The sequence below is a fragment of the Haliotis rubra genome, unplaced genomic scaffold (assembly GCF_003918875.1).
Source record: "Haliotis rubra isolate DU_JTF1 unplaced genomic scaffold, ASM391887v1 Scf129, whole genome shotgun sequence".
Lineage (NCBI taxonomy): Eukaryota > Metazoa > Mollusca > Gastropoda > Lepetellida > Haliotidae > Haliotis > Haliotis rubra.
The window spans coordinates 1861903-1885279 of NW_025765214.1; the positions used below are offsets into that span (position 1 = coordinate 1861903).

The 23377-nt window shown below is 42.8% G+C and overlaps 1 protein-coding gene across 1 annotated transcript in view; it reads right to left on the minus strand.

The window, feature by feature from the left end:
- Window positions 1–5656: 5656 nt before the first annotated feature.
- Window positions 5657–23377, minus strand: part of LOC124266963 — a 36584-nt gene continuing 18863 nt past the window's right edge. The window contains exons 10-21 of the mRNA XM_046701816.1: window positions 23238–23372; window positions 22932–23092; window positions 22131–22266; window positions 21099–21248; window positions 20696–20795; window positions 19168–19241; window positions 15464–15598; window positions 14630–14767; window positions 12325–12479; window positions 11061–11216; window positions 6086–6264; window positions 5657–5940 (exon numbers count right to left, since the gene is read on the minus strand). Coding sequence (XP_046557772.1) covers window positions 5657–5940; window positions 6086–6264; window positions 11061–11216; window positions 12325–12479; window positions 14630–14767; window positions 15464–15598; window positions 19168–19241; window positions 20696–20795; window positions 21099–21248; window positions 22131–22266; window positions 22932–23092; window positions 23238–23372 — 1803 coding nt within the window. The remainder of the gene's footprint in view (window positions 5941–6085; window positions 6265–11060; window positions 11217–12324; window positions 12480–14629; window positions 14768–15463; window positions 15599–19167; window positions 19242–20695; window positions 20796–21098; window positions 21249–22130; window positions 22267–22931; window positions 23093–23237; window positions 23373–23377) is intronic.

Consider the following 23377-nt stretch of genomic DNA (forward strand, 5'->3'; position numbering starts at 1 on the left):
AGAGTTCTAACCGCCATCACGTGACCATGTCTGCGACCAGCCTAACCTTTCGCACTGCATTGCTCCGTAGACTATGTCCGCTTTCAAAGAGGTAAATGGATGACTGTTTCCCGGTGTAGCGGACGTCACCCTTAAACCGGATGAATTTTCTTTTGTTGAAAAATGATCGACGTGTTTGTAAATATTGATGAATAATAAGTCTACATTTCTTAACCACCACATCTAATTCCTGTTTCAACGAAACCGAAATTGATGTTAAATTACTTTGTTCACATTCGTGTTCTCTCAGTGATGCAAGAAAAGACAAACTTTTTTTCACATTTTATCAGCTAGGATTTCACTAATTGATCTTCAGTAACCCATGCTGGTCGTAAGAGGCGACTAACGGAATCGGGTGGTCAGGCTCACTAACTTGGTTGACACATGTCATCGTATCCAAATTGCGTAGATCGATTCTCATGCTTTCGATCACTGGGTTGTCTGGTTCAGACTCAATTATTTACAGAACTCCGCTATATAGCTGGAATAGTGCTAAGTGCGGTGTAAAACTAAACTCACTCACTCACTCACTCACTCACAGAACATCTTTGAATAAAGATCAAGTAATCGTGATTGTTGTAAGTGGTTGATCACGTGTCATTGTACACCAAAACTTAAAGATATCGATATGTACTTGTCCAGTCAGCTTATTAAGTGTCATTGTACACTAAATGTATCGATAGGTGCTTGTCCAATCGGGTTGTCAAGTCATCATACAGTAAAGATATCGATAGGTACTTGTCCAGTCAGCTTATCAAGTGTCATTGTACACTAAATGTATCGATAGGTACTTGTCCAGTCAGGTTATTAAGTGTCATTGTAAGCTAAATGTATCGATAGGTACTTGTCCAGTCAGCTTATCAAGTGTCATTGTACGCTAAATGTATCGATAGGTACTTGTCCAGTCAGCTTATTAAGTGTCATTGTAAGCTAACGATATCGATAGGTACTTGTCCAGTCAGCTTATTAAAAAGTGTCAGGATTATTGTCCAGTCAGCTTATTAAAGTGTCATTGTACGCTAAATGTATCGATAGGTAATTCTGTCCAGTCAGCTTATTAAGTGTCATTGTACGCTAAATGTATCGATAGGTACTTTCATTGTACGTCCAGTCAGCTTATTAAGTGTCATTGTACGCTAAATGTATCGATAGGTACTTTCCAGTCCAGTCCAGTCACGCTAATGTATCGTACCGATGGGTACTTGTCCAGTCCACCTTATTAAATGTCATCGATAGGTACTAGTCCATAGGTACTTGTTCAGTCAGCTTATTAAGTGTCATTGAACGCTATATGTATCGATAGGTACTTGTCCAGTCAGCTTATTAAGTGTCATTGTACGCTATATGTATCGATAGGTACTTGTTCAGTCAGCTTATTAAGTGTCATTGTACGTTTATCGATAGGTACTTGTTCAGTCAGCTTATTAAGTGTCATTGTACGCTAAATGTATCGATAGGTGCTTGTCTAGTCGGGTTGTCAAGTCATCATACACTTAAGATATCGATAGGTACTTGTTCAGTCAGCTTATTAACTGTCATTGTACACCAAAAATTAAAGATATCGATAGGTACTTGTCCACTCAATTTGATAGGGCATTGATCGGTGCTTGTCCAGAGAGCTTATTAAGTGTCAATGTACACTGTAGGCATCCACTTGGGCTTTTCCAGGTCAGCTGATTAAGTGCCATTGCATATCTTTGGCACTCTTGGCTGCTGACACCACCGAGGACTAGTTTCCCAAACAACTAAGAACAGACCAACACGGAAAATATATGTTTTGTTTTCACTTTTGTATTGTATTGTTTGGATTCAAGGTCTTCCGTCTGAAGGAAATATGTGTAATCGCTAAAACTATATAACGTTTCCTTAAAACCACAAGGAAATTAAACAAAATCTATTAAAAATTGACACGACAAGGAAGCAGACTTGAAGGTCTTTAGAAACGGATCCTTGAATATTTATATATCATTTATTAGGAAATATCGCCAGTTTTTGTCCAAAATAAATTCAATTGCGAATACCAATAAGTGATGGTGATTCGTCAGCACCACATATTTGACATACCGGGAGGAACCGGGTTAGCTCTGGTCTTCAGTAACCCATACTTGTCGTAAGAGGTGACTAAAGGGATCGGTCAGGTTCACTGACTTGGTTGACACATGCCATCGTATCCCAACTCTGCGTAGATGGATGCTCATGCTGTTGATCACTGGCTTGTGCGGCGATAAACAACAGCCAACCAACATATTTGACAAAGCGGTGACGTCAAAGGCGCCTAAGTAATATTCAAATATTTTCCTCACGGACTGACTGACTGACTGAGTTTGGTTTTACGCCGCTTTTAGCAATATACCAGCAATATCACGGCGGGGGACACCAGAAATCTCCTCACGGAGGAAACGTTAACAATAGATAATCCTTCTTTGAGTGGCAAATTAGAAGCTGGTATGATGAAGAGGAACGAATTTTATAGATAGGCAACTTCTGTTATTGTAATAGATGCGACGTTTCGGTGTAGATGCTAACAGTGTTATCATCACCTACCTGATAACGGTGTTATCATCGCCTACCTGATAACGGTGTTATCATCGCCTACCTGATAACGGTGTTATCATCGCCTACCTGATAACGGTGTTATCATCGCCTACCTGATAACGGTGTTATCATCACCTACCTGATAACGGTGTTATCATCACCTACCTGATAACGGTGTTATCATCACCTACCTGATAACGGTGTTAACTACACCATTGCAATAAAGAAGTTGTCAGTCTATAAAATGTGTTCCTCTACAGAGAATCTGTGTATATTATTTACCAAATACAGCTTCCATTGGCCATAAAAGGTAAAACAACGGCGAACACTACACTACTGATCGACCGAGATATGTGATGGTTCTATGTGGTCGCGAAAAGGGAAAGCATTTTCTCAGAGCACTCACTTAACAAAGCAACTTTCAAAACAGAAAAACACATTACACTCTACTGTAATTTCATCTCAGAGGAATGTCTTCGTCTGTAGGGCTATGGGTAATAACCATCAGTAAATATGACTGCGCTTAGGACTCAAATTAAAACTGAAATTAAAAGAGCCGGCAGCTTCTCTGCATTTGCGTACACTTTGCTCTTCAATTTGAAATACTCTTCTAGCTACAGCAAGTACAGACTGTGCTATCATAATACAGCTGACATTGGTATCAAGTAAACAAAGTTCAACGATAGTTGAACAGGATTGTTATTATGACATACTCTCATCCTTATTCCCACGATGAACGTCCTATTGAATTGATACATTCTCTGATACCTCCCCCTTGGGCAGCGGAATATAATCTCAGTCACCATAATAACTTACAAACACACACCGACGCCTTTATTACATCAATAATTTCTCTTCTCCACTGTAGTAATCAATATCGACCATGAAGCAGCCAAACAGATATCTCTGTTTCGCTGTCGTTCTCCCTCGACTATCTCTGTTGCCTCTCCCTGTCTCTCTCTTTCCTTGTCGTTCTCTTGACTGTCTCTATCTCTCATCCGTCTCTCTCCCTGTCTCTTTTCTTGTCGTCCTGATTCTGTCCCTCTCTTTCTCCCTATCTTGTCTTCTTTCATTCTCTCTGACTGTCTCTATCCCTATCTCTCAGTTGCTCTCTCTCCTATCTCTCTTTTTCCTTTGTCGTTCTCTGCCCTTGCCTGCGTCTATCCCTATCTCTCAGTTGCTCTCTCTCCCTGTCTCTCTTTCCTTGTCGTTCTCTGACTGTCTCCCTATCTCTCAGTTGCTCTCTCTCCCTGTCTCTCTTTCCTTGGTATTCTCTGACTGTTTCTATCCCTATCTCTCAGTTGCTCTCTCCCCTGTCTCTCTTTCCTTGTCGTTCTCTGACTGTCTCTATCCCTATCTCTCAGTTGCTCTCTCTCCCTGTCTCTCTTTCCTTGTCGTTCTCTGACTGTCTCTATCTCTCAGTTGCTCTCTCTCCCTGTCTCTCTTTCCTTGTCGTTCTCTGACTGTCTCTATCCCTATCTCTCAGTTGCTCTCTCCCTGTCTCTCTTTCCTTGTCGTTCTCTGACTGTCTCTATCCCTATCTCTCAGTTGCTCTCTCTCCCTGTCTCTCTTTCCTTGTCGTTCTCTGACTGTCTCTATCCCTATCTCTCAGTTGCTCTCTCTCCCTGTCTCTCTTTCCTTGTCGTTCTCTGACTGTCTCTATCCCTATCTCTCAGTTGTTCTCTCTCTCTCTTTAGCTCTGTCTCTCCCTCAGTTGCTTCTATCTGACTTCGTTCTCTGACTCTCCCTCTCTTTGTCTCTCCCTATCTGTCTTCCCTGTCTCTCTCTCTTTCCCTGTCCTATCTCTTATTTCTTTCCTCACCTTTAGCCTCTCTCTCTCTTTCCTTGTTTCAAATTCTCTCTGACTGCCTCTATCCTCTATTTGTTCTCTCTCCTGTCTCTTCCTTGTTTGTTCTCTGACTGTCTCTATCCCATTCAGCTTACTCTCTGCCCTTTCCTGTCATCCCTGTCACTGTCTCTATCCCGCCCTCAGTTGTTTCTCCTGTCTCTCTCTTTCCTTTTGTCCATTCTCTGACTGTCTCTATCCCTATCCCTCAGTTGTTTCCTCTCCTGTCTCTTCTTCCTTTGTCGTTCTCTGACTGTTCTATCCCTATCTCTCAGTTATTGCTCTCTCTCTCCTGTCTCTCTCTCTCCTTGTCCTTCCTCTGACTGTCTCATCCCTATCTCTCTCATTTGTTTCTATCTCCTTGTCTCTCTTTCCCTTTGGTATTCTCTGACTGTGTTTTCTGGTCCCTGGCCTCTCAGCTTGCCTCTCCCCTGGTTCCCTCTTTTCCTTGTCATTCTCTGACTGTTTCTTTACTCCCTTTATCTTTTCAGTTGTTCTCTCCTTGCTTCTTTCTTTCCTTTGTCGTTCTCTCTGACTATCTCTATCCATATCTCAGTTGTTCTCTCCCTGTCTCTCTCTTTACTTGTCGTTCTTCTGACTGTCTATATCCTCTCAGTTGTTTCTCCCTTGTTCTCTTTCTTTTCTTGTCGTTCTCTTGACTGTCCCTATCCCTATCTCCCGTTCTCCCTATCTCTTTCCCTGTTCTTCTGACTGTTCTTTATCCCGATCCCTATTTGTTTCTCCCTGTTCTTTCCGAGTCGTTCTTCGACTGTTCTTTATCCTTTATCTCTGCTGTTCTCTTGTCTTCCTTTGTCCTTCGACTGTCTCGACCTTTATCCCTCATTTGTTCCCCTATCTCTTTATTTGTCGTCTCTGACTGTTCTTTATCCCTATCTCGCTGTTTCTCCCTTGTCTTCTTGTCCTGACTGTCTCTTTATCCCTTATCCCCCTGTTGTTCTCCCCGTTCTGTCCTTCTGACTGTCTTTATCCCTATCCTTTCCCTGTGGTTTCTTATCGCCTTCTGACCGTTCTTATCCCCTGTTCTCCCTGTCTCTTTCCCTTATCGTTCCCTTCTTGTCTCTTTATCCCTTATCCTCTTGTTTTCCCCGTCTCTTCTATCGCCCCACTTTATCCCCGGTTACCCTTCCCTGTCTTCCTTGTTCCTTGATCCGTTCTCGATCCCATATCTCTTTGTTTGCCTTCTGTCCCTATCTTTCCTTTGTCGTTCTGACCACTTCATCCCTTATCCTCGCTTTCGTTCTCCTTGTCTGTTCTTCGACCGTCTTTATCCCGCATCTCTTTATTTGTTCTCCCCGGTTCCTTTGTCCTTCTATCTGTCTTTATCCCTATCTCTGCTGTTCTCCCCTGTCTCTTCTGTCGCTCTGACTGTTCAACCTTTATCTCTGCTGTTCTCCTGTCTCTGTCCTCTGACTGTTCTGACCTATCTCTTGCTGTTCTCCCTGTCTTTTCCTTTGTCCTTTCTCTGACTGTCTCTTTATCCCTATCCCTCGCTGTTCTCCCTGTTCTCGACGTTCCTGACCGTCTCTATCCCTCATCCCTTGCTGTTTTCCCTGTTCTCTTTTCCCCTTGTCGTTCCTTCTGACTGTTCTTATCCTTATCTTTGCCGTTCTATCTCTCTTTCCTTATCGTTCCCTGACTGCCGACCTTGTTTCTCCTGTCTCTTTGTTCTTCGACCCTTTATCCCTTTATCTCGCTGTTTCCGTTCAAAATTTATCTCTCGTTGCCTTTGTTTCCTGTTTTCTCTGTCTTTGTTCCTCCCGACTGTGTCTGCCTCCATCTGTCTATCTTTATTTCCATGCCTCTTCCCTATTCCATTCTCCGTCCTGTTCAAAAATCATCCCCCAATTCTTCTTCTTCGAACCCTTCACGCAATCGCCCTTTACGCAAAACGATGAAAACATTTAATCCATTAAAACAAACAAACCCCAATCAAAATAATTTGTTTTACGTTTGTTTATTTGTTTAACCCAGCATTCCAGCCGTAATAACCGACCCAGTTATCACGAACACCGACCCACGCAATAAACAATCCGTCAGCGACCCTTAAATACCTGATCTGCAGTCGCCCCTTTATTTATTTAACTGGCATCTGATAACGTAACTGGATTTGAACAATATAATTAACCCATTATCCACCTGTCAATATGTTTAATGGATAAAATATTTGACACTTCCGTACGTTAACGCCAATCTGACGTGGTATGATTCTGTTCGTATTTGTCAATTAATAACTGATTCCACTGAAGATACCGTTTATTTCTTTGTCACTGTTCTAACTGACACTGTTCAACTGGAATATACTTTATTTCTGTCACTAATAACTGGATAATTACTTTTAAAATCTTTATACTGTTCGGTTACGAAATTAATTAATTGTTGCTTTATCGTTCGGTTTTGTTACTGTTAACTGATATTGTTCAGGAGCGGAGAAACGTTTTTTGTTACTGAAACGACCCGAAAATTAAAGAATTGTTCATTTTGTTACCGAAACACCTGATACCTTTGAAAGATAAGGAGTAATTTTGTCATTTATTAATCTGATACCAGTGTTGTTATATTCCTTTGTTCATTACCAGCGACCGATAATTTTGTTCAGGAGCGATAATTCTTTGTCAATTGTTCATATCGGTGAAATTATAATTATTTTCAGGAATTCTCTTTGATCTTACTCATCTTTGGTTCATATTGATTGGCTGTTTACTTTTCATCGTTACCAAACAAACCCACATAAGTTTATCTTCATATGACCACAGTGAAACACAAACTATCCGATGTGGACTAAACTGGTCAGAAATAGTTTAGACAGTATTTGCAAGGAGGTGAGGTGAACTTGGTATGACTCGGCCGGTGATCGAACCCGCGACCTTCCGCTCTCCGGGCGGACGCTCTAACCACTACACCACGGAGGCGGCTGTATTTGCAAGGAAACTAGGGCAACTGACAAAGTTGAGACCGGTATCGAAGCTCGGGAAAGAGACAGTTCTCGGTATAGTTCACACAACCGTCAGTCAAATTAGTATTTCAGTTGACAGTGACAGTGACAATGTACATATGTCAGATTAGAAGCTCCCTGTGTTCCGTGTAATTATGGTGACGAGTTGGTATGGACAAATAGATATCTTTTAATAGTATTTTTTGTTACGCTAAAAGAACAGTTCAGGCAACGCCCATCTCAATGTATGTATGTAGGTAAGGTATTAGGGCGTTTTGGGACCTAAAAAGGCATATATTGCCCCCAACACGTAAAAAGGTTATATATTTACATTGTATTTAAATTATATCACACTTCCCGTTTGTATGAGGAAGTCTAACACAGAATAAGTTTAACGCATGCAAGTCATACTTCAACTTCCGCTTCAGCAGTGCCCGGATGGTCATTGAAAATATATTTGGACGCTTCAAAGGAAGATGTAGGCGCATAACGTGTGTGAATCAGACCACATGTTCAACCCTGACTGGCTGGATGAGGTTGAGGTACATGATGGCGACCAAGGACCACAAGGTCAAGTTGATACCACTGGACAAGAATGTTGGACATTGGATGGATGATGGATTGGCATATGGTGTTCATGATGAACTGTAGCATACGCAATTGGTGTTCTCTGTCAGAAGCTTTCTGTCTTTCTCTTTTATCCAGTTTCCTTAGTGCAAGCTCTCTATTTTCTTTCTCTCGTCATTTTTCTCATTTCCAGCTCAATTTGTTTCTTTTCCAACTCAATCTGCCTTGTTTCAATATCTTCATTAGGTTTAGCAAACTAGTCCATGACAGTTTTCAAAGTTGTTTGCAGTTTGGGTTTTCTTTGTTTTCCTTTTTGTTTGTTTTCATATGACCATTTTGTTAGCCATTTTTAACACATTCATAATCTCCTGGCTCAGCAAGTTCGACATCATCAGCAATGTTGTCGGTAACATGATCATCAGTAACTTCAAGATCAGATATGTCTGTATCTGATGCAACTGACTGCTGGAGACTTTGAATGACATTGTTAGGTGATGTCGCAGGTCTTCTATCCAAAATTTAGCTGTTCATAAAATGTGCAGAGTTTTCGGGGCTGTCCACTCCTCTTAAGTGAATCCCTACACTGTCTATATGACTATGATTTTTAAGTGTTTTCGTTCTTTCTGTGCATTGTGTGGCCGTTTTCGCAAAGCCCAGTTCATGCATTACTTTGTTCACCTTTGAAAAACAGCTGTATCAGCTTTGAGGGGCTGTCCAGAAGGGACTGGATGGGCATGTCTCCGCAGATACAGAGCAGACCCTTTGTCTCATCATCTGTCCAGGCTTAACCACGTCGTAAACGCTTGTTTATCGGAGGCATGTTGTTTCCAGTGTAGAGCTACAGATTAATGACAGGGTGGGTAGTGCATACCAACAACATACTTACCAACAAAATGCATGTCTAGATTTCCTGGAAAACCATTCCATTATAAGCAGGGATGGATGGTTCTATAAATGTACCCCTGGTTGTATTTAGCTTGATAGACCGTTTACACGACACTTTTACCCCAAGGGGGTAGAATACCCCCGGGGGTAACTGAATTTGCTCCACCTCTTGACCAGGGGCAGAATACCTCCCTGTGGGTATAATTTACCCCCCTGTTAGACCCGTTTATACGACACAATTTGCCTCTCAGGGGTATTTTAACCCCATGTGGTATTTTACCCCCGGGGGCAAAGGGGTGTATGTAAAAAAGGCTTTTAAGATGCTTCTATATATGGCCATTCAGGGGACAACATCATAACCTCAAGTCAAAACAGCTTCGTCTCTACGACAACGCCCTACGAAGTTTAACATGTGCCGACCAGCAGTTTCGCTTTCCAAGTCAAGATATCAAAGATTGGTAACAATGAACGTTAAATGTTTAATTTGGAAATACAGATTTCTAAAACTGATTTTCCATGAAGGTCAATGGATACAAATAATAGCATATATCTAACTACCTCATATACAAACATGCTCCGACTAACTGAATCCCTATAAACCAAAGTAGGGCTGACGGACAATAATTGAACTCATGTTTCCACCCAAACTTTAGTTGCATCATTAAAATGTCATTTTGATGTATATTTTCAACACGTCGGTATAGTTTATTGTCATTTTAATATACCCTCCCAAAAAAGAAACGCATATAGGAATTTCAACTGTATATTTATGTTTATTTTGAAAAATCTTGTAGGCTTTATGAGTCAATGAAATATAGCGAAATTGCACACTGGGAATGCAGACTTATCCGTCTTTGGCACCAACACCAGTTTGAGTGTCACATGGAGACCTGTGGTGGCGCTGAAGTCAATACCTCGAGTGACCACCGTGGGCATCCAGAACTGCACGGCATCGCCTCGGCATCGAACGAATAAGTCTCAGAATCTCGTGTTGCCCACTCGCAGCCCACCCTGCCTGTAGTGCCTGTGCGAGTTGCTGAAGTGTCTGGGGCTGAGGGTTACGGCGTCGCACCCGTCTGTCCAGGGCATCCCACAGATGGTTTAAGTCCGGTGATCTTGAGGGCCAGGGGTGCACATTGATGTTGTGGTTCTGGAGGAAGTCCCTAGTGTGACGTGCTGTGTGGGGCCTGGCATTGTCTTGTTGAAACAACTCCCTCTGGCGATCAATGATTGGAAGGAGGTGTGGGCGTAGGATTTCGTCACAGTACCGTTGAGCTGTCAGGTTGCCCTGGATCATCACCAAATCACTTCTCCTACGGCAGGTGATCGCTTCCCACATCATAACACTGCCCCGGCCGAATTTGTCCACCTGGGGAACGCAAGCGTCGGCGAAACGTTCACGTCGACGTCTGTACACCCGCATTCTTCCATCGCGTCGTTCCAATAGAAATCGTGATTCATCACTGAACCAGATTCTACGTCAATTCGGTAGGTTCCAGGCCTGAACGTTGGTGCACCATTGAACTCGATGTCGACGATGTTGTTGTCGAAGCACAGGGCCAAAATAAGGTCTTCTGGCACGTAAACCAGCTTCTCTCAACCTGTTCCTGACGGTCTGTGCAGAAAACCTCCTCAATCCGGGTATTTATCGAGCGGTACTGGTCGCCGTAGCTGTTCGATGACGCAGGTGATGTACCCGGATGTAGCGATCCTGCGCCGCAGTGGTCGCTCGAGGTCGCCCACTACGAGGGGCATCTGCTACCGCATTCTGCCGGCGATATCTCTCCCAGAGCCGTGAAATGGTGCTTTGGTGAACATTCATGCTTCGGGCAACTGCACGTTGAGACTGGTCTGCTTCAAGCAAACCAATGGCGATATGACGGTTGGCTTCACTTAGACGTGGCATTTTGCGTCAACAATATTCCAAATACAGTGAATAATCGACAGACAGCGATCAACCTTTTATACCAATCATTGAGACTATCTGATCCCCAACTTTCACGTGCATTGCATGTGAATTGTGTATTATGTGACACTACACGCCGAAATTGAAAATCATGCTGTTAACTACGGGTATTTAACGGATGGTGCGTTTTGTTGTGATGTTTCAAAACATAAACACCATAGGACTCATAAACACAGCAAAACCTTTTGTAAAATGAATCACGTTTTAATTCATTGCTACATGAAATTGCTATTTTCATGATGCGTTTCTTTTTTGGGAGAGTATATTACAGAACAAAACTAGGACTCACGAATTTCTGTATTAGCTGGGGTCTACAAAGTCTCATCTCGTTGATGGTCTGCAGAATGCTGATGTTGAGGTCAATCTTCAATCTTTCCAAGATGGCCGACAGGACACAGAACAGTCCCGATCTATCCACACCATTCCTAGACAATAAGGCTCCACAGTTTAAGGCGTTATAGTATCACGAATTTATGAAATGGAATTCGCTAATTTTTCTTCGTTACTGAGGTGAGGTGAGGTGAGGTGAGGTGAATTGTGGTGAGGTGAGGCCCAGACTCGATAGCTTGCAGCTGGAATATAGCTGAGTGAGTTATAACAATGAACTATTCACTAACTCTATACACTGAGTGTCTATGATACAGTTGAAATTGTCTAATGCAGGCGCTTTATACCAGAAGACCAGTCGTAGTCTTATCCCCTTAATGCCGAGCGAAAGACAGGGTAACACGTAATATTGTTTAACGAGAAGCGATCAGGGGATCGAACTCATGGGCAGACACACTTTCCACAACACCACCGTGCAGTCAAGGACTGAAGGAAATGTCCTCCACGTGTTTACCACAAAATGTTTGTAATATACTACACCTGAGAACAACTAGTCTTACTAACCCCTGAAACAGACACTGTTTGACACAAAAAGCAAACTAGAAAACTATATAAATGGATTAATGAAAACTATTGAAGTTACCATAGTCTTGAATGCTGTAACCATTATCAAACAACTTTTGAGCAAGAATCGTATGACCCCCTTCGAAATGTTGACACACAGACTATCCTTAGAGTGTCAGCGATGTTGTAACCATGTGATGAGTACGAGCATAATTATATATCACAATTATGTTTTAATTGTGTAAGTGAATGCAGGACAATTGATAACATGTTCTCTAGTCTTTGTAATGACGTTTTAGGGCTGAATGTGGGTGAATGACGCTCTTTGAAACGTTTCAGGGCTATGTCTTCATCCCCGTCAGGTGAATAACGCGCTTTGAAACGTTTCAGTGCAACTTCTCGTCTTTCTCATGGGGTGAATGACGCTCTTTGAAACGTTTCAGGGCTATATCTTCATCCTTCATCATTTGTTACAAAGTTCTTATGCACACACAAGTGTTATGCACTCATGTTCTACCACCTTCTAAATGCGTATCAAAGACTTGTTTTAGCGTGTATTTGAGTCACAATTGTTTAACTAATACTTTGAGATTGGATGTTGGATCATGACAATCACTCGATTCATTCACTCTGGTTACGAACCAACAGTGGACAGTGACGGGCTTGAAGCCTGTTGCCTCACGCCAGACTTCCACTGCCTCCATCATAGCCAGCAAGGGTAAGGAAGACACGGGAGTTGTCTGCCCCTGGGGCCAACAATGGCACTGGAACAATTTGATGTTTCTGGGTTGAAGGGTCTGAAAAGAATCATTGCAATTCTTGTCAGTATTTCTTATCAGCCGGGAAGGGTGACCCTGTCGATTTAAGGGCCGCATATTGTTCATTTAGTTTCATCTCCCTGTCCTGACACATCTTCCTTGTATTCACACGCTTGGTGTTACTACAGGTGGAAACATCCAACTGTTTCAAATAAATGCTAGTTAGCTGACTGACTGACTGACTGACTGAGTTTTGGTTTTACGCCGCTTTTAGCAATATTCCAGCAACATCACGGCGGGGAACACCAGAAATGGGCTTCACACATAGTAGTTAGCAGTCTCAGGACATGTTCAGTTCTACTGCGCGAAACATATCCTCCTCTTAACAGATCCGTGAATACAAATGCCAAGTGGTCAAATGCAACATATGATATATTGGGGGATTCCACACGTGGAAGCTGCGGTTGTTAAGTGGGTTAGATGGCTGAGTTTGTGTGACGGAGATTAGGCACTTGACGCTATAAGAGAGGGTTCTAATCCCGGATGAAGCTTTATCTGACAAAAGTACTAGAATCTGTACTTTACTGATAAAGTATAATCCCAAACGTAACTTAAGTTAACAGATCCGGATCATCACCTCTGCATCTTCTTCATCCTCTCTGACTGATAGCGTGATGACTGAGTAACACTCGTAGTTCTCAGTCTCCAGCACCTCCACAAGGTATGGCCCGAACACCTTCTGTCTACAGTCCTGGGGCCAGTAGTAGCCCACATTCTGTCTGGTCTTACCTCTGCATCTTCTTCATCCTCTCTGACTGATAGCGTGATGACTGAGTAACACTCGTAGTTCTCAGTCTCCAGCACCTCCACAAGGTATGGCCCGAACACCTTCTGTCTACAGTCCTGGGGCCAGTAGTAGCCCACAGTCTGTCTGGTCTTACCTCTGTATCTTCTTCATCCTCTCTGAATGATGGCGTGATGACTGAGTAACACTCGTAGTTCTCAGTCTCCAGCACCTCCACAAGGTATGGCCCAAACACCTTCTGTCTACAGTCCTGGGGACAGTGGGGCGGTGGGTTAGCCTAATGGTTAAAGCGTTGGCTCGTCACGCCGAAGACCCGGATTCGAATCCCCACATGGGCACAATGTGTAAAGGCCATTTCTGGTGTCCCCCGCCGTGATGTTGCTGGAATATTGCTAAAAGCGGCGTAAAACCAAACTCAGTCAGTCAGTCAGTCCTGGGGCCAGTAGTAGCCCACAGTCTGTCTGGTCTTACCTCTGCATCTTCTTCATCCTCTCTGACTGATAGCGTGATGACTGAGTAACACTCGTAGTTCTCAGTCTCCAGCACCTCCACAAGGTATGGCCCGAACACCTTCTGTCTACAGTCCTGGGGCCAGTAGTAGCCCATAGTCTGTCTGGTCTAACCTACATCTTCTTCATCCTCTCTGACTGATAGCTGGATGACTGAGTAACACTCGTAGTTCTCAGTCTCCAGCACTTCCACAAGGTATGTCCCGAACACCTTCTGTCTACTACAGTCCTGGGGCCAGTAGTAGCCCACAGTCTGTCTGGTCTTACCTCTGCATCTTCTTCATCCTCTCTGACTGATAGCGTGATGACTGAGTAACACTCGTAGTTCTCAGTCTCCAGCACCTCCACAAGGTATGGCCCGAACACCTTCTGTCTACAGTCCTGGGGCCAGTAGTAGCCCACAGTCTGTCTGGTCTTACCTCTGCATCTTCTTCATCCTCTCTGACTGATAGCGTGATGACTGAGTAACACTCGTAGTTCTCAGTCTCCAGCACCTCCACAAGGTATGGCCCGAACACCTTCTGTCTACAGTCCTGGGGCCAGTAGTAGCCCACAGTCTGTCTGGTCTTACCTCTGCATCTTCTTCATCCTCTCTGACTGATAGCGTGATGACTGAGTAACACTCGTAGTTCTCAGTCTCCAGCACCTCCACAAGGTATGGCCCGAACACCTTCTGTCTACAGTCCTGGGGCCAGTAGTAGCCCACAGTCTGTCTGGTCTTACCTCTGCATCTTCTTCATCCTCTCTGACTGATAGCGTGATGACTGAGTAACACTCGTAGTTCTCAGTCTCCAGCACCTCCACAAGGTATGGCCCGATCACCTTCCGTCTACAGTCCTGGGGCCAGTAGTAGCCCACAGTCTGTCTGGTCTTACCTCTGCATCTTCTTCATCTTCTCTGACTGATAGCGTGATGACTGAGTAACACTCGTAGTTCTCAGTCTCCAGCACCTCCACAAGGTATGGCCCGAACACCTTCTGTCTACAGTCCTGGGGCCAGTAGTAGCCCATAGTCTGGAACAGAGTTGACGCGTTTTATATCATATGTATTTGTATCATCGTGAATGTCAACTTACCATGACATTCTGTAGGTGTGAGTGAGTGAGTGAGTGAGTGAGGATGGTAGGACATGATGGTTTCTTGCTTGAATATGCTTATTTAATATGTCCGCTTGATGTTCTGGGTGGCATATTCAGTAAGAAAACATTTTCAATTAGATCTTCAAGACGATTTGCTACTATTCGTCCATAGAACACAGAATGCAATTTGCTTCTGCCATATGTACCAGTGTTTGTTTGATTTTTAAACCTGCCATTGTGTGTGTTTGTGAAGGTGCCACCGTAAGAACATGATAGGCTTATCTTTTCGCAACACTGCAGGAGCAGGATAGGCTTACCTTTTCGCGACACCTGGTAACATCACTATTTGATGGTGAGTCTTAAACACATGCTATATTATAGTCGGAATCGTACAATGGGCATATGATATGGTAACGGTTTTTCAACAAGAAAATATCATTTCCACACAGCATCCCTCTTGTCGAGTCTGAACATGAATTTAAGTTCTGAATGCTTTCATTCTTGACCCATTTTTGCAAACTGAAAATGAAATTATTTCATTTTTAATCTATTCTCATCGACATTCCTGTGTTGAACAATGGGTCAGTCGATATCGGGTGTATAGTTTCACTATACTGAGTTACATTCTGACCATTGCATCGTCGTTGTCGTCGTTGAGCATGACAATGGTTTGTGAGTCCGTCTGAATCACCATCCTCCAGAAGTCGAGTACCGTGTCTGTCAGCGGCGTCTGTGTCAACAGGAAGTCCATCGGGCTCCTGTAACCCTGGGCAGTGGAAGCGCACTTCAGTAAATAAACAGGTACGTACCATTTCTCGAAACACTTATAATCACATATATTTTATCCTAATAGAATTGGGGCGACTGGATAGCCTAGTGGTTAACGCGTTCGCTAGGGACCCGGGTTCGATTCCCCACATGGGCACAATGTGTGAAGTCCATTTCTGGCGTCCCCCGCTGAAATACTTCTGCAAACCCACTCACTCACCTAAAAATAATACACTGTTGAAACTTGAGTTAGTGAGTAACACTAACATACTAAGTAGTACGGGTAACCTTCGTTCTATGATGATGCTTTATACTAGAACAACGAAGTTGTCATCCACAGAACTATATTATTAATCAAGTCTTATGATAACGCCTGGGCCAAGTCTCATTACATAACCATCATGAGGTAGGGGGGTCATCAATTTTGTACACGTTTCTAGGGGGTGTGTGTGTGTGTGTGTGTGTGTCAGCAATTTTGTACATAAAAATATTTTAAAATCATGCTTTAAAAATATGGGGTGGGTCATTGACTTTGTACATAACATGCAGGGGGGCACTTACTTTGTCCATAAATTTTTGGGGGGGTCATTCACATTGTACAGGCTTCTCCATAAAAATCATCATCCGCCCCCCTAGCCATAAATTATGAACGGTCCCTAAATCTCAAACAATTCACATAACCCGTGCTCGGGACATACAACCGTCTATAGTTTGGCATGAAATGCATGTGGACCCGGTTTTTGTAAAATCTCTTCATCCAATGACCCAATCGATCTCAAACTGTGCAAGTGGATGTTTTGTCAGACAACCTAATCACATTGTAAATCACCAATTTTATGCATTTGTATTAAAGAATCTGTCTATGTAACTGTCAACAAAATAAACAGCAGAACGCAGACGGCTTGCAGAGGGAGGGAGCCAATGACCTGTAACAGCGGCAGTGTTGGGTCATAAAGGTAAATGCACGTGCAGTTCATGATAGTTACCTGTGCACTGCACAGTGATAGACCGTTTGGATCATTCACATTGACTACTTCTATACTAGGCACATAAAGAAACTGTGCATACAAAAATTTAAAATCTAAATGTATCAAACCTATCTAGACACATAAGGATTTAAACTCAGAGATTAGTGACATGTATCCAACATGCATGCACGTGCCACGTTCCGTGACGTCAGTGGGTTCGTCCTTGAGACGTGCAATACGTTGTTGCACGTGCATTCCGGGAAAGAGAAACAGAGCAAATGAATGCCACACAATACTGTCACTTTGGAAAGCTCAAACCCTGCCCTTGCGATCGTTCAAAAAATTAAACGGCTATTGAAACGCATGGCATGCCAAGGCTCACGTCAGCACAACGTCATGAGGCCATTGGGATGGTCCGTGGGGGAATGTCTCAACGACAAGTGGCTGCACATTTCCACTGCCACCGGAACACCATTTCTGCACAGGTGAGACGCTACCAGAACACAAATGACGTCATCGATCGGCCACGTTCTGGACGTCCACGTGTAACAACGCAAGACAGGACAGATGGATAAGGGTGACCCATCTGCGCCACAGGTGTCAGACTGCAGTGATGACTGCCCGAACCATCCCAGGACTTCGCCGTATCCATCCCAACACAGTTCGACAACGTTTACGTCATCACGGGATCAGACCAAGACGTCCCGCCATACGGCCTATCCTGACACAACGTCATCGACAAGCTCGCCGAATGTGGTGCCGAGACCCTTTGTTTTGGTGGAGAAATGTTGTTTTTACAGATGAGTCCAGGTTTAACATTTCCCATAGTGATGGACGTCAACGTGCCTATAGACGCGTGGGAGAACGTTATGCACAGGCCTGTGTCTTGGAGAGGAATCGCTTTGGTGGTGGTTCCGTGATGATTTGGGGTGGAATATCAGCACGCCAAAGAACTCCTTTGGTGATTGTTCAGGGCAACTTAACTGGTGTGGGCTACAGGGATCAGATTCTTCGACCTGTGGCAATTCCTTTTCTGCAACGTCATGGCCCTGGGTTAACATTCCAACAGGACAATGCCCGCCCTCATACATACGGCAAGGGTTGCTATGGATTTCTTGCAACACCACAACGTTGACTTACTGCCTTGGCCTGCAAATTCACCGGATCTCTCCCCGATAGAGCATGTTTGGGACGAGATGGATCGACGTCTACGCCGTCTTCCTCATCCGACAGATAACGTCCTTGACCTTGCAACAGAACTTGAGAGAATCTGGCGTGACATCCCACAAGCCTTCCTTGCACGTTTGATAGGCTCTATGCGTCGTCGATGCACTGCTGTTCTCAATGCCGATGGTGGACATACCCGTTATTGAGCTTGTGACATGGCCGTTTGACCCCTGTCCCGCTTGTGGACTCGTGGCGTCATTGTGATTGACGTTTCAATTGAAATTCTCCCGACTAGTTATGGTCTCATGATCCCTCCACTAAAGTTTATATGTACCTTTGACATTGTTATCGTACTTATCAACTGGGATAATATTTTGACAATGCACAGTTTCTTTATGGGGCTAGTATAGCTGTCATCATGAAAGCTTATTCAGATGATGCTAAACGTTTAATTAGAAATGTGTTGAATTTTTTTTAAAAAGAGAGCAAACGTAGCAAACCGATTTATAAGGTGTCGGATTACATGAAACGTACAACTTTTGCTCTTGGCATGAAAAAGAACATCGTGCTAAAAATTGTGAAAAATAAACCAACAACCAATAAACAAATCCTTGTACAAAAAGGTAGGCATCCAAAGTTAGATTCTTTTGACATCAGGGTCATCAGAGATGTCATTCGCCGGCTATTTGCTAGAAATGAACACCTCTTCATACCTGTCACGTGCATAGCTGACCTACATTGACGAACGTTGACCTTTATGACCCAACACTGACCCAACACTGTTACAGGTCATTGGCTCCCTCCCTCTGCAAGCCGTCTGCGTTCTGCTGTTTATTTTGTTGACAGTTACATAGACAGATTCTTTAATACAAATGCATAAAATCGGTGATTTACAATGTGATTAGGTTGTCTGACAAAACATCCACTTGCACAGTTTGAGATCGATTGGGTCATTGGATGAAGAGATATTTACTAAAACCGGGTCCACATGCATTTCATGCCAAACTATAGTATAAGCTACAGCGTCTGCTACAGGGAATAACCAATGTCGATTATCGGATTCAGATTCCATTGGGTGTAAAAGACCAAATTTCGGTGAAGATTATATGAATGGATCATTGAAGTCTGTGATGACACCAGGTGTCAAACACATTATTTATAATATTCATTTTCCATTAAAATTATGAATGTCTCAGAATGTTGAAAAATACAGACGGCATACTCAATATTCTTATCAAGTTATCTTGTTAAGTTAAGTTGGAATTTCGAAAAATGAACTACCTACTGCCCTGAACCGGGACAGACATTTGAAATTAAGAAAAATGTTGAAACTTAAAAGTTAAATCAATATATTACTGAGCATTAAATGGCCTCGAACCAAGATGCATTCACTCACTCACTCGAGATCCTAGTACTGTAGCATGTAACCTACCGGCAGGTAGACGGCGTTGATATAATCTGTCCCGTCCAGTGTACTGCTCGACAGGACTGGTCGATGACTGTCGCCTATTTAAGGCACAAATTTACACTTCTACAAAAATGTAACACTAAGACAAAAACAACAACAAAAACCCACGTAAATCTGAAATATGATTGCTTCCTGAAGAAAATACGTAACTGAGCTTCATGTAAGCGTTAACGAAATATATGAAATTTCAATACATTTTAAAAGGTAATTTACAAGGTCGTGATTAACAATTTGCTGGGTGCACAGTAATATTGGTGTTTGTGCGTTTGTTGGGAGCTTCATACTCATACACGAGTTGCTTTAATAATCAACTAACGGGATCGGGTGGTCAGGCTCGCTGACTTGGTTGACACATGTAATCGGTTCCCAATTGCGTAGATCGATGCTCATGATGTTGATCTCTGGATTGTCTGGTCCAGACTCCATTATTTACAGACCGCCACCATATAGCTGGAATATTGCTGAGTGTGGCGTAAAACTAAACTCGCCCACTCACTCACTCACTCAACATCGTCAGCTTGGATGTGGAGGTACAATCACACCAAGTGGCATCAGATTCAGGAACTATTCCGATAACACATTATTGTTAATGCCAGTTTGAATGGCTTACGCTACCGAAACGATATAGTTCTTGATCACGTTCCATCTTTTGTGCAATTCAGAGACTAATAGTCACGATGCGCCAGAATATTTCTCGCCATAAGTTGTGTGTGTGTATGTGTAGCATAATTAAAATATTTCTGTACTGCCATGGTCGGCCTCTTGCTAATAAAATAAGATTGGAATGAGACGGAACGACACATAGGAAAGTACCAGTAATCGACCAGCAACACGTGCTCCGTTGGTTGACATGTTGTTTTTGATGATATAATATACTCTCCCCAAAAAAGAAACGCATATAGGGATTTCAACTGTATTTTTATGTTTATTTTGAAACTATCTGATCCCCAACTTTCATGTGCATTGCATGTGAATTGTGTATTCTGTGACAGTACACGCCGAAATTGAAAATCATGTTGTTAAATACGGGTATTTTACGGATGGTGCGTTTTGTTGTGATGTTTCAAAACATAAACACGATAGGACTCATAAACAGAGCAAAACCTTTTGTAAAATGTATCACGTTTTAATTCATTGCTACATGAAATTGCTATTTTCATGATGCGTTTCTTTTTTGGGAGAGTATATATTCAGTGAATCGCTATTTCCTCGCTTTAATCAACGCATATGGTGGTCATACTCGACATTGACACCGTTCTTCTATTAGGGCGAGTCGCTCCATCTCCTGGTATCAAGTATTGTATAATTAAGTTGCTCTGATAGAACATTGATCTGACAAAGGACCAAATATTGAGTTGTTATTTTCTATAACAAGATATTTACACCCCTTTATATATACAGGACAGTCACTATGTTTCCGCCAGTATATATAAGAAAAGACTTTACTGGTTAATATGCCTTGAATGAAATGTATCAAATATCACCCTCTTACACGCTAGAATGTCCATGAACCGGTTCTTGGAGGCATTTTCGGGCAGCAAAGCTGTTCGGTAATCTCTCAGTCTATATGGAGGCTTCATCAACTGCAAATTCTGCGTAATAGAACATATCTTAATAGACAAACCTCGAAAATGCAAGGCATATATAATTACTATTTCAATATCTATAAGTTTTCTACAACGGTTTTATTCAAATAGACCTTTATCCACAAAAATATTTTTGCATTCGTCCATCTTCGTTTTCTACCTTATTTTCACAGAGTTTCACCTACTCCGACTTCTACGTCAGTTCAGAGATCCTGTGAAGGAGGTGCTGAAGCAAGGACATACAAGCTGTTTGTTCGCTTCGCCATACAGGAAATGAGCACATCAAGCATCTATCTGACACATACTCACCTCAAACTGTTCTTTGAGCCTGGAGACGCCTGTTTCTGGGTTGTCCTGTAGGAGGTTGTCATAACTGGTTTTAAAGTCTGATGTGGAGACGGTTGTTCCCCCAGCCATCAGGGCCTCAATGAGCGCATTGTGGAGGAACTCGTATTGTTCCTGTAATGAACAATGATTATAAAGATTACTTGGAGGTAAACATGTTGCTTTGTACAAGTCTTACAGCAATGTATAGGAAATAAATGTCCCATTAACTGAGCGCATTGTGGAGGAACTCGTATTGTTCCTGTTATGTTCCTGTAAACATGAACAATGATAGGAAATAAATGTCCCATTAACTGATTGTGGAAGTTCCTGTTATGAACAATGACAGATTACTTGGAGGTAAATATGTTGCTTTGTACAAGTCTTACAGCAATGTATAGGAACTCGTATTGTTCCTGTAATGGACACAGCGCAATGAACACATCTCCTTTTTTCACATGATCATAAGATTATTCGGCGGTACACTTGTCACTTGGTACAAGTCTTACAGCAGCGTGCCCTTAAAGGGCCGGGTTAGAATATTGATCTTCAGTAACCCATGCTTGTCGTAAGAGGCGACTAACGGGATCGGATGGCCAGGCTCGCTGACTTGGTTGACACATATCATCGGTTCCCAATTGCGCAGATCGATGCTCATGCTGCTGATCACTGAATTGTCCGGTCCAGACTCAATTATTTACAGACCGTCGCCATATAGCTGGGATTTTGCTGAGTGCGGCGTAAAACTAAACTCACTCACTCACTCACTTACAGCAGTGTATAAGAAATAAACATTCCATTAACTGGCACATGACCAGAGAACCATTTTTCTAACCAATATCAGCCTCATGCAACTCAGCTCATGACCGTAACGAATGCTGCACACGCCGACACATTCAGGTATTGCTTTTCTTCTTTTGTCGATTTGCTACAAGTACTATGGCAATGTTTATTACACATGTATAACCATTAATGGTCTTCAATTGCTTTGCCAGACATCGATAACTCAAACCTCACCAGTGTCTGCACCATGTTGACTCTCTCATGCCTCATCCTCTTGATACAGCTGTAGGGATCCACTGTGTCTGATGTCTTGGCCTCGTCTATCAGGTTCCATAGTGCAAGGAAGGTTCCTGTTCTCCCCACGCCATCACTGCAACCCAGTGATATCTTTACGCGTGACTTCTCGAGCCAATGACACATGCACATGATACACAATGATACCACAACAGCCAAATTACCCCGGTTCTGAAACCTAGACAATTAATGCTCCTATTGATGATTCACTATTAAGACAATGTGAAACAGATGCGATATAAGTCAGTCTCTCAGTGCTTGGACCACAGTGTATCCCTTCCGCCAAGCCTTTTCTGCAATGCTGAAGCCCTAAATGAAACAAGGCAAGATTTCCTGAAGTTTTCAATCTCTCATCTTACTGGAGGTCCTTTTCAATTTAAAAGGAACGATTTGCTTCTATCAAAATTATGTATATTCAGAAACTACACGTCAGTCAAGGGCGATATATTCCGGATCACCTATCTATTCGTGATTCGAAATCTACTTCTACACTACGTCTACACTATTAGTTCCGAGTATAAGCGCGTGAAACTTTGGTAGACTGTCAGTTTTACCGGAAGTCATGGCGATGAATACTATAGAAATGATCCCTAAAAGTATGAATTCTTTTCTTATCGATGACCTGTTGTACTGATCAGAATCACTACTGAAACTGCTACTAAAGTCAATATTGAAACCCAAACTGCGTCTGTCCAGCTTAAGTCGAAACTCCATCCTCTCCTCCTTTGCGATGCGACAAACCTGCAGTGCACAACCATGGGCCCCTGTCCGTGTGTCGGTGTGTTCCTGACCTTGAAGTAGAACTCCACCAGAGAAGCCACATCGGTAGGGATCCCTCTGTCGGGCCAGAACGCGAACTGAAAGTGTTTAACTATCCTGGTTCGAGAGGCTTTTGACCCACACTGAAAAATAGACAAAGACGAAACAACTTTAAGTAGATGTTAAACAATAAAATGCATAGGGTAGACATTTTGTTAACCATTACAGAGAAGACTGACTTTAGGTTGGGAGATCATTGTGTTAAACTTACAATAATGTGATAGGTACCTGAAGTATTTTACACATCTTGAATGTCCTCATTGTGCAATGCACCAGGGCCTCTTCTGATGAACACTCAATCTCTATATTGCCATGACGATCTGCCCCGGAACCATGCTCTGGCCAGTACCTCACACCCTTGCCCTATC